Source organism: Lissotriton helveticus, chromosome 8 (assembly GCF_964261635.1).
Source record: "Lissotriton helveticus chromosome 8, aLisHel1.1, whole genome shotgun sequence".
Lineage (NCBI taxonomy): Eukaryota > Metazoa > Chordata > Amphibia > Caudata > Salamandridae > Lissotriton > Lissotriton helveticus.
In genome coordinates, this window is record NC_136069.1 from 1683998563 (window position 1) to 1684012318 (window position 13756).

At 44.7% G+C, this 13756-nt stretch overlaps 1 protein-coding gene across 1 annotated transcript in view; it reads left to right on the top strand.

Moving 5' to 3' along the window:
• The window catches only part of LOC144773624 (transient receptor potential cation channel subfamily M member 2-like), a 536579-nt gene that overhangs the window by 68584 nt on the left and 454239 nt on the right, over positions 1-13756 (top strand). The window contains exon 7 of the mRNA XM_078658772.1: positions 10379-10491. Coding sequence (XP_078514898.1) covers positions 10379-10491 — 113 coding nt within the window. The remainder of the gene's footprint in view (positions 1-10378; positions 10492-13756) is intronic.

The following is a 13756-nucleotide window of genomic DNA, read 5'->3' on the forward strand; positions in this document are numbered from 1 at the left end:
AACAAGTTACTTACATTTGGTAATGCCTTAACTGGTAGAGATTATATCTAGCTGTAAGTTCCTTACTGACCCACCCATCCTCCCCGGTCTGCGGACAGATTTCTACGGTCAGGGCTGCTACTTCTCAGGGCCCTAGTTATCCACACCACATAAGTGTTCTTCATGGTACTGCACTTCTGGCATGGAAAGTAACTGATCTCAGTGCACATAGGTGGTACCTTTAGAGGTGCCGTGGTTCTCGTTTCCGGCACGGGTGACACCGACAACTCACGCAGAACCGATTGACGCCACCTGCCGGTGTGCAGGGGTACTGGTCACTAATAGTCTTATGTATACAGTCTGACACATAGGAAATTAAAAGGTAAGGAATCTGCGGCTAGATTTAGTCTCTACCAGATAAGGTATTACCGAAGGTAAGTAATTTGTTATTTAATACATATCAGTCATCCCCACTGTATGCCCTGGACAGCCCAGGGGCGTGGTGTAGTGCATGTAAAATGTATGACATGTACTGTTAAGTTTTACATGTCCTTTGTTTTTCAGTACTACAAGACCTATCCCTGCCGTAGGATAAAATTTAGATTACCTTATTATAGTTTATACGTGTAATTACCAATAGGGTAGAGATTGGACCCCTAAGTTTGGTGTCTCTGAAATCACAATTTAAAATCATAATTTATGGTGAAGTCAGATTTTAAATTGCACTTCTGAAAATGCCCCTTTTGGAAGGAGCAGTTTTCTTACTTTAGCCAGTTGATGCCTTCTACCTGTCTCAGAATACACATCTGGCCTGGGCAATAGCTGGGCTTTGGGCATTCCCTATAGACAGCCATACACAAAGGCAGCATAGGTGTGACTGATGGGCAATCCACATCCTGATGGGCATCCTGGGCAAGATGGGAGGGAAGAGCTGATACACCTGAATTGGCTGTATCCTGTCCCCACACAAAGGGCTGCACAGCCCCTGTAGTGAGTCTGGAGCCAGGGCAAGAACTGCAGGGACTGTGCACTTCAAAGGCATCTCTTTGAAGTCTACCCACGACTTCAAAGGCACAATTGTGTATAAGTACTGGATCTCTGACACCATCCACTTCAGTACACTTCTGGACTTGTGATCACTGTGCCACACAGATTTGCTGTGCTGGAGAAAGGAATGGCACTCTAATGGAATATAGCATGCTACAACGCATGCTTTCACATTGCGTTCTATTGCAACGCAGTTGTTACAACGACTGCTTTGTTAGAACACTTGCCTTTACAACGCAAGTCATTATATCGACTTGCTGTAGATGGCACCCTAACATTAGAAATAGTGTAATTTACCAACAACAGCCTACGCAACAGTAGGTAAGGTGTTGGAATAGTAAATTATAGTATTCCTGATGTTAGAGCGCCATATACTGCAAGTCGATGTAATGATTGGCGTAGTAAAGGAATGCGTTCTAACAACGCGGTTGTTGTAATGAACGCTTTGTAATGGTATTGTGGTCTAATTTCCGCATTGTAAAGGTTGTTCCCTCTCTAATGGACTGCTGCTTTGCTAGACTCTTGTCTTGCTGTGATCTTGCCTTCCTGCCTGCTGTTCTCCTGCATGGGTGAAAAGGAATGGACCTGCATCACTTTAACCCAGTGTGACTCCAAGGGCTTACTGGCTTGCCTGCTGTTCTAAGTCTCTGGAATATCAAAGACTTCAACTACCTCTTCCTACATCTGCATCTGGACTCTACAAACTGTGAGTCTGCCCTGCCAAGTGGTGACACCCCAGTCCTCTACCCTTAGAAGTGAGGTGCTTCTACATCCAGAACCGAAGCATCCTCCTCGGAACGGCACATCTTCACCTTTGTGCAAGTCAGAACCAGCTCATCCTCGTCATTGCGTGAAGCGGACCTATCGCATTACCTTTAGAACCAATACATCGGCTTTGGAATTGCTGCAGTTGCATGGAGAAAATTGACGCATCTCATCCATTGCATGGCTCGACCATGATGCATCACTTAGACTGCACATTGCATATTCGCCGACAACAAGGCATCCCGAATCAAGGTACTTTGCTTCAGCTGGACAACTCAGGTCCCTATATCTGGCCCACACTCCATCATGGTCTTCCTGAACTTTTGACTTTGCCCCGGTCCAGTGCCACTGGAAAACCCATTTGTGCCTATTGCGTTCAAGAGCTATTTTAAGTTTATTATTTATAAATTCATATCACAACTTTCACTTGCTGAATTTTTGTTGTTTTGGTCGCATTTTATTTATAAAATTAAGTTCTATTTTTCTAATAGTGCGGAGATTTTTGTAGTGTTTTCCCTGCATTACTGTTTGAAGTGTTGTACAAATATGTTACACTTTGCCTCTTAAGTTAAGCCTGACTGCCCTGTGCCAAGTTACCAGAGCCTGAGCTCAGGTTTATTCAGGGTGTGTTGTGACTCACCCTGACTTGGATTGTGGTTCCTGCTTCAACAGGGTGCATTCCTTTGCCAACCAGAAACCCAATTTTTAACAATCCCCCTCACTTTTTCTACTCATTCCCAGAGTTTGCTGTAGTGGTCTTTTGGTCACTTTGTAAGCAACCTCAAGTTCATTGTGCAACCCTGTATGAGGGATACAGTGTGCTACTCTACTGCTCAAACTAGGTCTTTGCTCTATAAAAATGAAATCCATACTGGGCCGCATTGCATAGAAGTGCCTTTTCTGACTGATGACCTGTCAAGGGCACCCTCATACACAATTAAAATGTACTTTGTGACCACATAAAGTAGCACTTAGTACCACTCTGTGTTGGTCCACTCATACATATGACCCTAAACCAGCCAGCTTACACTTCATCTGTTAATTGTCCATGTCAAGGGATGTCTTCTTGACAGTAAAAACAAATTCATCACATTGTAGTGTGTGCTTGACTTTGTGCAGAACTTGTTAGTATAAGATGTAGCATACTTACTTTATTCCGTTAATGGAATAGTTCCAAAGACTGACAAATAGTGCAGTGATGCAGTCACACAGATATGGCAAAGCACCCATAGACACACCTAGAGCCTAACCCTCTGGGAGAGAATCTTGTCCAAGTCACATGGGGCCTAGCTTCCTCAGCTCTTGGAAGCTATGTTACTTTATTACTCCCAGTAGCTGTTTAACAAAATAACCATATTATTTGCAATCAAGTTATGCTTTATTTCACAATATTTCTTGTATCAAAAATAAAAAACATAGCTTTAACCTAGAATCCAATTTTACTTCAGTTTCATCAACTTTTATTCGATTATCGAATTGAAAATCATAAAAAGTAAATTTGATACAAAGAAAAAAACAATAAAATCACAGAATGATGAGATCACTATAAAGTAAAACTTTTTGGAAACGGTGGAAAAGTTTTTACAGGTTAGAAAAATATTGATTTAACTAAAGAGATTACGACGTGTTGATATTACTGCTTTAAGAAAAGTTGCTATAAGTTTGGCTTCATAAGGGGATTTCGGGGATTGTAAATAGTAGAGTGCTGGATAAGAATGTCTGAGTCCACTGGATCGGAGAATAGGAATAATCCATGTTTTCCTTGCTAGTTTGTAATATTTGCAAAAAAGGACGACATGAATCGTAGATTGTAAGGCGACTCCATCACAGGGGCATCTCATCAGTTCTTCATTTCTGGGAGTGAAACCAGACGGTAAAAAAGATCGAAACGTAGTCGAGTAAGTAAAAACTTTTCATAATTCGATAAGAAATATGTCAAATAGGGCTGGATAGCTTTTCCTGGCTGCACTGAACAGATTTTTCCGTTTTGCGTTTTAATAATCTCTGCCTGATTTCGACGTTCTCTCAAATGGCCCATACACATTTGCTTTAGTTGTTTCCTTGAAATATCTTCGACTGAGGGTGGTTCGTGAAAATAGTGCTCACAGTCCAGATCTTTAAAGAAATTATGTATGTAATTAAGCCACGGGATTTTCCGCCAGTTTGTTAGACCGAGACAGTCAATAATAAGGGAGCGGGTTAGATGACTTTCGGTATTACACCATATTCGATGCCACAATAAGATGGGCTGGCATCGAATGGTGTCGGTGATGTATTCCATGCCGAGCTCCCGGTGCGAGGCTAATATCGGGGAACTTTGGGGGAGGGCTAGGATGTATTTGATAAAGGCGTTTTCGGTAACCTGAAGCTGATCGATACATCCATGTCCCCAGATTCCAGCTCCATAAGTAGCCACACTATGACATTTTGCATAGTATATGGCTAACAGTTCGGGTGGGGCTGGTTTGCCCAGTTTCCTTGAGAAAGAAATTAGTGCTGAGGTTGCACGACGGAAATGGAGGTTTGTGGCTTCCACTGCCTTGTGCCAGTTCATTGCGTCATCCACTAAGATGCCCAGATATGGATACACCGGGGTTCTTTCAAGACTGTTATTGTCAATCAATATGGATTTGGAATTTTTTTTCCTGGGGCCAATATTCATTGTAAATGTTTTTTTTATGTTAACTTTGAGGCCGAGTGAATCCATAAATGTTACATATTTGTTGAGCTGCCGTTGAAGTTGGTTTGGGGTCCGTGCTAGGATTACAGAATCATCGGCATACAGGAGGGTAGGAATCGGGCGGTGATTTATCTGGGGCAGGTCCTGGCTCCCTTCCAGCATCGCCTGTTCAAGCCCGTTTGTATAGAGGTTGAACAGGAAGGGAGCCAGTACACAACCCTGCCTTACTCCTTTCGTTATTTGGAAGGGTCGTGACAATTCACCTCTGGTGCCAAATCGTACTCGACCTTCCGCGTTACTGTAGAGTTCCCTTAGAAAGGTTAATATCGGGGGATCCACTCCCAGGGCGGCTAGTATTTGCCACAGCTTTGCATGTTGGACACAGTCAAATGCCGCGCTTAGATCTACGTAAACAAGGAAGATGTTACCTCCTTTAGCTCGAGCATATTTTCCTACCAGGAGGACGAGGTTGAGTGCCTGTTCCACGGTCCCGAGCCCCTTCTGGAAACCGTATTGCAGGTCGGTTATGATGTTGTTCTCCCGGGCCCAGGATTGTAATCGGTCCAGGAGTAATCGACCTGCAATCTTGCCCATGGAGTCCAGAAGGGAGATCGGTCTATAGCAAGCAGGGTCGTTGCGGTCTCCTTTTTTAAAAATGGGTAATAGTGTTGAGGTTGACCATGAATGAAAGAGACCAGATGACACTACTGCTGACATGACCCGTGTGATTATTTTTGACCAGTAGTCGATGTCATGCAGGAACAGATCCATTGGGACCCCGTCGGGGCCAGGGGCTTTACCAGTTTTTGAGGCCTTGATTGCCTTTATAATTTCATTAAGGGTGAAACATAAATTAATCGGATAGATGTTATTCTTCACCAATTCAAGATCTTGTGTTTGATTGTTTGGTACAGCGTCTATTGGTGTTCCAAAAATTTTTGTAAAATGGGAGACCCAATCCTCCTCGGTTATTGCCACATCAAGATGGTCAGGGTCACTGCTGTTGGCCAAGAAGGGTGATCTTACTGTCTGCCAAAATGCAGTGCTATCTTTCCTTTGAGCACTGTCATGTAGACGCAGCCAAAGTTCTTGCTTGATCTGCTTTTTACGTTTTTTCCGAGTAGAGTTATAGGTTTTCCTCAGTTGCGAGATTTTTTGGGGGTCTCTCGGTTGCTTGCATAGAGCTTCTTTGAGGGATGTAAGTGCCTTCCGGCAGGCGGTGTCAAACCATCTCGTAGTAGGGAGCCTCGACTTGTTTTTTAAGTTGACAAATAACTCATCCTTTATTACTTCCTGGATGCTTTGGAAGGAGGTGACAATTGTTTCTGGTGGTGTCTCCAGGGTCATGCATTTGGCTAGCCAATGGTGTGTTTTTCCTAGGATCCTCTGTGACATCTCTTCCGGATCAATCTTTGACCATTTTATTGAGTACCCATTCAGTTTGTTCATGGACATCGAGTGTTGGTCAAGGGAACTAAGTTTTGCGGGGAATACGCCTGCTTGTTCCAAGTGGATTTCCACGCTGAGTGAGTAATGGTCGCTTATTGGGTTTGACACAATTTCGTAGTTAGTTAGTTGCCCTTTGTAAGAATTTGAGCCTATGATGTAGTCAATAGTTGTAGAACAACCTCGCCCATGAAAGGTGGGTAAGTAATCCTGCTGCGGATTGACTAGTTCGTTGACAAAGTCGAGGTCTAAAGTAAAAAGGATTTCATTTAACTTATTGCCACATGACGTATGCGTGAAGTGAGGGATGGGATTCCCAAGTTCATTTTGGAGCCCGCAATTCCCGCTTTCATGCTTTGGGCACAGTGTAAGGTTGAAATCGCCACCCCAGATGAAATAAATTGGGGATTTATTATTGTCTTTTTGAAATGAAGTTAAGAATATGGCTATTTCGTCTAGATATGAGCAGCATTCCAGAGTGCCTGAGTTATTGTAATAGTTTATGAGTATATGATGGTTTCCTTTAAATGCTGTTGACTGCGTGATTAGTATGATTTGGAAGACGGGAGACTCCTTTAATAGTTTCACTCTAAGAGGGAGGGTGTTAGCTATATAGGTCGTGAGGCCCCCCTTTGGTCTGCCCATGTTTCCAGGCACTGCTTGGGTGAAAAGAGTTTTGTAACCCACTAGATGCAGTGGGGTTGTGCACCAAGTTTCTTGCAGACACAGAATTTGATGTCGCTCTGCTGTGTCGAGCCACATAGGAGATGTTATTTTTGTGGTTAGGCCTGCGATATTCCAGTATGCGATGGAAAAACTCAGGTTTGGAGGTTCCATCGAGGTACGGGGTGGGTTTTTCGGGTTGTTGGCAGCCTCTACTGCTAATAGTTGTCGTGGTTTAACCCAGGGGGGTTCAGCTGGAACTTTAGGGGCTACAACTAACTGGTAGCACATTCCTGAGATAGTGTCGACTTCTGGTGAGGGAATGATAGGGGTAGCTTTTTTTGAAATATTGAGAAACACGTTAAATGGTTCCTGGGTCATGTGGGTAACTTTTTTGAGAATGCTAAGATGAGTATTGGAAGGTTCTTGGGATGAATTTCCGTGTTTATCAGGAGGGGACTCTGGGAAAGCTGAATGCTGGGTAGGGTTAACTAGGTACGGTGTGGTAACAAGTTTTGGATGTCCTGGTTCACCCCTGAGTGGTCAATCGACCATCTCTAGACAGTCGAAACGGTTTTGCGTAGAGAGGCCCTGCCATCCTTCATAGGTTTGATAGGGTCTTTCTTGCCAATAGTGCCTCGGCCGTTCTCTTGGCCTTTCTCTCGGTCCATTCCTACCTGCATGGTCATATGTATATTCCAACTGGTTCCATGGCTCTTGGTTCCATGGCTCCTGGTTCCATGGTTCTTTAGGGAGCTGATGCCATGACCAGGGTGCGGTATTACGATGATGTTTTACTGGGGGATAAAAGAAGGAAAGATGGCAAGCATCGATACCCCCTTTTTTTTCGAGCAAGGTCCAAGCGCAAATATAGTCCACTGTGGAGGGGTCTCTGCATGTCACTATAATACAGTCTCCGCGGATTGATTTTGTTGTTTTGCCTATCCAGGCTACCCTGCGGGCTGTGGTGATCCCTCCAGATAGATGGGATTCAAGAGGTCTATTAATGCTTAACCACTGCATTACCTTGTTTTTAAGTGACCATGCAGTTTCAGGTGTATCGTCGGTTAATTCTGGTACACCTGTAAGGACTATCGTATAGGGAGTGGCTTCTGGGGGCAAGTGAGCAGGGCGTCTAGCTGCTAGTGGTTTTTTAGTGATGTTATTAGGAGACAGCTGAGAGGCCACTGATTTCAATGGGAGGGGTGCGGGCTTTTTTCCCGGAGGGGCTCTACTGGGGTCTGTATTTATCGCTGAGCCTGGAGTATCCGCAGTAACTGGGACCGGGTTTTACGTTTGTTGATTAGGTACAGCAGGGATTTTGTTTCGCTGTAATTGGGGCGTTGTGAGTGGTGGCTTGTGCTGTGTGGTGTTTTGTTTATGACTTATATGGACTGGAATAGTTGGATTTGGATGTTGAGCTACTTTCTGTGATTGTACTTGGAGTTGTTTTTTGGGTGGTTGCGAAGAATTCCGCTGACCCTTTATTTCTATACGAGTGTTGGTATCGAGAAGGGTAGCAGAGATTATAGTTAGCTGGGCTTCTAGGTTCCTAATACTAAGTTGAATGGGCTTCAAATGTTGAAATAGCAGATCTTTTATTGTGGTGAGAACTTGGGAGGTGACTTTGCAAGTTCGGCATTGGTTATCAGAGGACTCATTTGGTATTGCCATGTGAGATAGATTGGTCGCAGAAGGGAGTATTATACTTTGCGGCATTGTGGAATTTGGATGAATAGTCGAATGATCTGAACACGGAGCCATGGTTACTGCTTTTTCGGCAGTTATTAAGTTTCGTTTTGGAATTGCTCCTTCCCTTTCGCCTTGTTGGAGGAGGTTAACGTGTGTCTGGGCGTCCTCCTGGGTTTGACAAATCGCCAAATCGGGGGTGACTTCCAGGTCGTCAGACATTAATGAGAGGTCAGACTCAGTCTGTGTTACAGAAAGGTTTACTATCGATGGTACTGTGTTTATGTCTGGTGCTGACAGGGTCACAGGGAGGGAACAGTTTTGTGAGTTAAGATGGATGGGAGAGGTGGCGTTTGCTATGGCGCCTAGAGAGGAACGCTTTGCGTTCGCGTTCATAAGGTCAAGTGAGACTCTCTTTTCCATCAAGGCGATACTCTGATTTATTGCCTCGTGGGTCCGTGAGATAAAAAGGTCAATAGGACCCGTTATTTGAGCTACCTCCTGTGCATTTTTGGATTTGTTCTTTGTGGTGCTCCTGGTTTTTGGTCGCATGGTGTTTGTCTGGCTGCGAGTTCTATAATGAAGGGGAGGTGGCCCGGTCCGGTCTCTATCGGGCACTAACGGGCAACAACGGGCCCGCCCTTGGCCCGGGCTTTGCCCGGACTTCGCCCCGCGCGCGTCCCGCGATGCGCGGTCCAGGTAGCACTTTTGTGGAGTGAGAAGTGTTTGGGGGGGGGCACTGGAAGGGGGCGCGGCTCTCACGAGAAGAGGACCAGCTGGAGATGGTGTATGCTGGTCCTCGCAGTCCCGGGGCCGGCGCCTCGTCCTCCTCTGCGGCCTCGCGATGGTCTCAGGCTCTCAGCAGCACTTGGGGGATATGCAGCTACTCCTGTAGCGGAAGCGGCAGGTACAGAGCTTCACAGGGTCCGTTAAGGAAGTTTGCTCCACGAGTGGCACCCGCGAAGCGGGTGCTGCGAGAAGTTGTAGCGCTTCACTGAGGGCGGGGCACTGGAAGGGGGCGCGGCTCTCACGGGAAGAGGACCAGCTGGAGATGGTGTATGCTGGTCCTCGCAGTCCCGGGGCCGGCGCCTCGTCCTCCTCTGCGGCCTCGCGATGGTCTCAGGCTCTCAGCAGCACTTGGGGGATATGCAGCTACTCCTGTAGCGGAAGCGGCAGGTACAGAGCTTCACAGGGTCCGTTAAGGAAGTTTGCTCCACGAGTGGCGCCCGCGAAGCGGGTGCTGCGAGAAGTTGTAGCGCTTCACTGAGGGCGGGGCACTGGAAGGGGGCGCGGCTCTCACGGGAAGAGGACCAGCTGGAGATGGTGTATGCTGGTCCTCGCAGTCCCGGGGCCGGCGCCTCGTCCTCCTCTGCGGCCTCGCGATGGTCTCAGGCTCTCAGCAGCACTTGGGGGATATGCAGCTACTCCTGTAGCGGAAGCGGCAGGTACAGAGCTTCACAGGGTCCGTTAAGGAAGTTTGCTCCACAATTTTTACTTAAAAGTAATATCCTTTAAAACATATAAAAACAATTAGAAGCAAACAAGTTAAAGGTAAAATAATAATTAATATTTTGACTGGACACAACGCCTACTATTTGGTACAAAGGCACTGAGAGTATGGTTGTATTCTGGCCTCCACTCCACATTTACATGGTGAAGCTATCAATGGATGTTACGCCGCTGCACATTTTACTAAATTCTGGCTGTTATTTGTAAGGAGTGTACAGAGTTCCTGACACTGGATGGATATGCAGCCTCCCTGGTCCTTTCCAAACTCCCTAGATATTCCAAGGCATGATTACCTCTTTATTTAGTCACCCAAGCCATGGGTGGCTAACCATAACTGGGACCTTCTGGAACATTGATAGTCTTTTTTCTATCCTAATTCATCTTCTAGAAAAGCTCATGTTTCCCCTGTCAGCTGCGCAACCAGTTCTGCAACTTCACTTTGGGGATTAGATGCACTATGGGAAACATTTGCCGCCAAATCATGTCTTAAGCTTTATCCAGTTAAACCTTTATGAGGTCCTTTTTTTCATGTATTATTCATCTATTTTCTTTAATGCCATGCCCATAACTACTACTCTAAGACTGTCTCTCTTTTTGCAGAAGTTTCTGACCAAGATCTGGTGGGGGAAGCTGTCTGTGGACAACTCCTTGACACGGCTTCTCTTCTGCATGGTGTTTTTCCCTTTAATTTACACTGGATTCATCACCTTCAGGTAAGAGCTCAATAATAATTAAAGACTAATATATTAAATGAAAATTCATTAAATGTATTAAAAGAATTCTGCCTAGTCACCCTTTAGACAGCAATGTAAAGCATAAGAACATTGTAATAAGATTGTCATAAGAATTAGAGTGCCAGTGAGTATGTGAGTGAGTGGATGAAGGTGAACATTTGTTATCCTAATCAAGGGCTTATTGTAAGGTCTGGGGCATCCTCTGGGTGCTGTAAAACAGAATAATCCCAGAAAACCCAGGCTCCGAACACTGCATGAGTCCCAGGTAGAGAGAAGCATTTGCTTGGTTTGGAAAGCCTGTGCCTTCCTGTACTGTTGGACATTTTGCTGGCATGCTTTATTTTTCTGCCACTGGACTAGTTGAGTGTGACTACTACCCTTGTTTGTCTTGCTAGAAATTGACTGCAGGCCTTTCTACTGTTCCCTTGGTAGAGGCTGCAATTTCAGGCACATTCCTACCCCCATAGTGGTTAGGCAGGCCGTGACTCTCCTTGGAATAATAGTTTGAAGTGATCTGTGACCAAGGGGTTACTTTACATCCACATTACCAAAGACCACCTTGGATGAATATTAGTTACGTTACCATTTCTCCACCTCTTCAAACCACTGTTTTTAAGGGAGGTTACAATAAAGTGTCATAGATTGTCATGGGTGCTTTGAAGGCACCATTGGAGAGAAGGTGGGTTATCAAATGTCTGCGCCTATTGTTCACCTATCAGGAGGTGCCATAGAAGGAAGAGGCGTTCAGGTCATGCAAGTTTGTTTGGACCCCCCTTCATCCCAGTAGGTTAACTTGTTCCCTTGCTGCAGGATGTTTAAGGTGGTGTGTGTGTGTGTGCTTGTTGCATATGTATGTGAGACTAGAGGGCTGTGAGCCAGCTGAATGTTGTGGATGGCTGACACCATGAATTTTTCTGAACAAAATAGTAGTTGTTCAACAGGTTGCACTTTTTCCACCTGACAATGAGATAGTCTGGATGTTCTTTGGTACCTGGTTCCCTGTCTCAAAACTTGAACTGACAAAGGGCCGGAAGAATGACATATGCCCCTCTACCATACCAGATATTTCTTCACTGGAACTCACCCCTTCCTATTTCTAGTGCTGTGCTGGGCACCAACTAACAATCCGACAACCTTTGCAGAGCTTGACTGAGAACATTCTACAAACCACCTTAATCTTTTGGACTCAGACCTTCCTCTTCATGCCAGCCTTAAAACTGGAATTAAATAGGAAAGCTTAGAAGAGACATCCCATCCTGACTGGAGATGTGTTTGGATTGCAAACTCCAACTTTATCTTGATGCAAACATGGAAAGCGATTATCTGGGGTCATGGGTGTGGCTTGAGATTAACACATATAGCTTTATTATTTATATTTATATTTGCCACATATCTATCGTGATTTACACAGTGAATGTGTGGCCCATATTAGACTCTATTTTCTGAGAACACATTTGAAGCTATTCACAAAGAAAAGTTACACTTGTGAGTACTTAACATGTTCAAACCTAGTCTTACACGTTTAAGTAACTTTAATACTTTTGGCTAATCACAAAATCCGAGTGTAAAGATATTCAAAAGTGTAGATTTAGATGTCTCCACCCCCTTAAATATGGGGGGGGGGCAAATATATAAGTATAAATTAACTTTAAAAAAGTAGTCCAAGTGAGAAATTTGGTTGTTGGCTGTTGGGGGTGTTAAGCCTGCTCAAGCAACAGCCACAATTCTTGTCAGGGTGAACCACAGAATGTCATCAATTAGTGTAACTCCCTCTACCTAGACTTGTAGTGAAACCGGATGTTTGTTCGTTAAAAAATTGCAAAATGGCATGTTTCCCAGCACATTTGGAACATTCATGCCTATATTTGCACGGATTCTTCTGTCAGAAATCTTTGTTAAAATTCCAGCAGGCTCCTCTAGTGATAGCTTGAGATTTTGCCCAAGTGCCCACACCTCCCCGGGTGGGTTTGTTAAGAAGGGCCAGGGAGCAATAGCAGCCCACTAGCAGTATGCATCATAGGGGGAGGTCTCTGGGGGATACATCCATCGCAACCATAAGTCATTACCCACCTCACCCCCAGGGTTCAATGGAACGAGGACTAGATGGGCTCTAAACTCTTTATCATAATGTAGCCGGGCAAAACCTTCAAATTCTGACTGAGCCTTTCTAATTGTATCCAAGTATTTGAAAAGTGAGACCAAACTGTCTGGAAATCTTATACAGTAAACACTTGCAAAAATCAGAAAGGTCAAGGTCCAAGAGTCAATATTAATGGGAACCCTGGGTATTTTAGCTAGCTCTCAAGCCTCCTCTCTAGAGCCTTCTTTGGATTAAATCTCCCTGTGCAGTAACTTGAACGCAACCACAAACACTCCATCCAAAATATTTGTCTTTGGTATACTTGTTAAGACGTGAACCCAAAGGCATCAACAGCCCCATATAGGGAAGCCTTTTAAAACCTAAGATTTTGTCCTTACCATCCTTCTCCCCTAGCGAATTTGTGTCAGACACCCAAATTTGTCTTGAACTATATTAAGCTTCGGCAAAACTACGATCTGTAACATTGAAGGCGACTCACAACAGCAACAAACCTTAGCCTCTACGGCCTTACCGACCACTCCATCTGCTTTACGTTTCCTGGAAACTGTCTTATAATGAATATCAATCAGCGGCTCACCTGCTTGACAGGGCTTGTCCGGTGATGAAAGCTTTTTCTTACTGGCGCCTTCAGATGCCTTGGAATATCACTCCAAATCCTTTCAACTCCTTTCAGATTCTTTTATCTGCAAAATATTAGCTCGGGAAATCTTGTTAGTAAACCACACCCTGTTTGAAGAGAAAAAAGGCTATTAGACAAATCATCATCGCTAGCAAGCTCACCCTCTTCCAAATCAGATAGTTCATCATCATTAACATGAAACCCTGTGACGAGCCCCACTGTAGGAAGGTTGGGCTCCATCGTCCACACCACCATCAAAGTGTCTCCAGTTCACCGCTTTTTTGAACTGTGTAATATTGTGGTTGGACGAAGGCAATAGGAAAACCTGCTCCGTGATTTTCCTTTTGATGAAGAGGAAATGAACAGGACGCTTGATACCTGTTCAAAGGTGTAATACTGCACCTGATGCCATTAAGCAAACTAGTCCTATTGTAGGCCTGCAAGATACTAGAACTCGCAGACATGTGGACTCACATTAGCTCGGATGAAGTAGAAACTTTCTTTACCATCATTGCAACCCACAT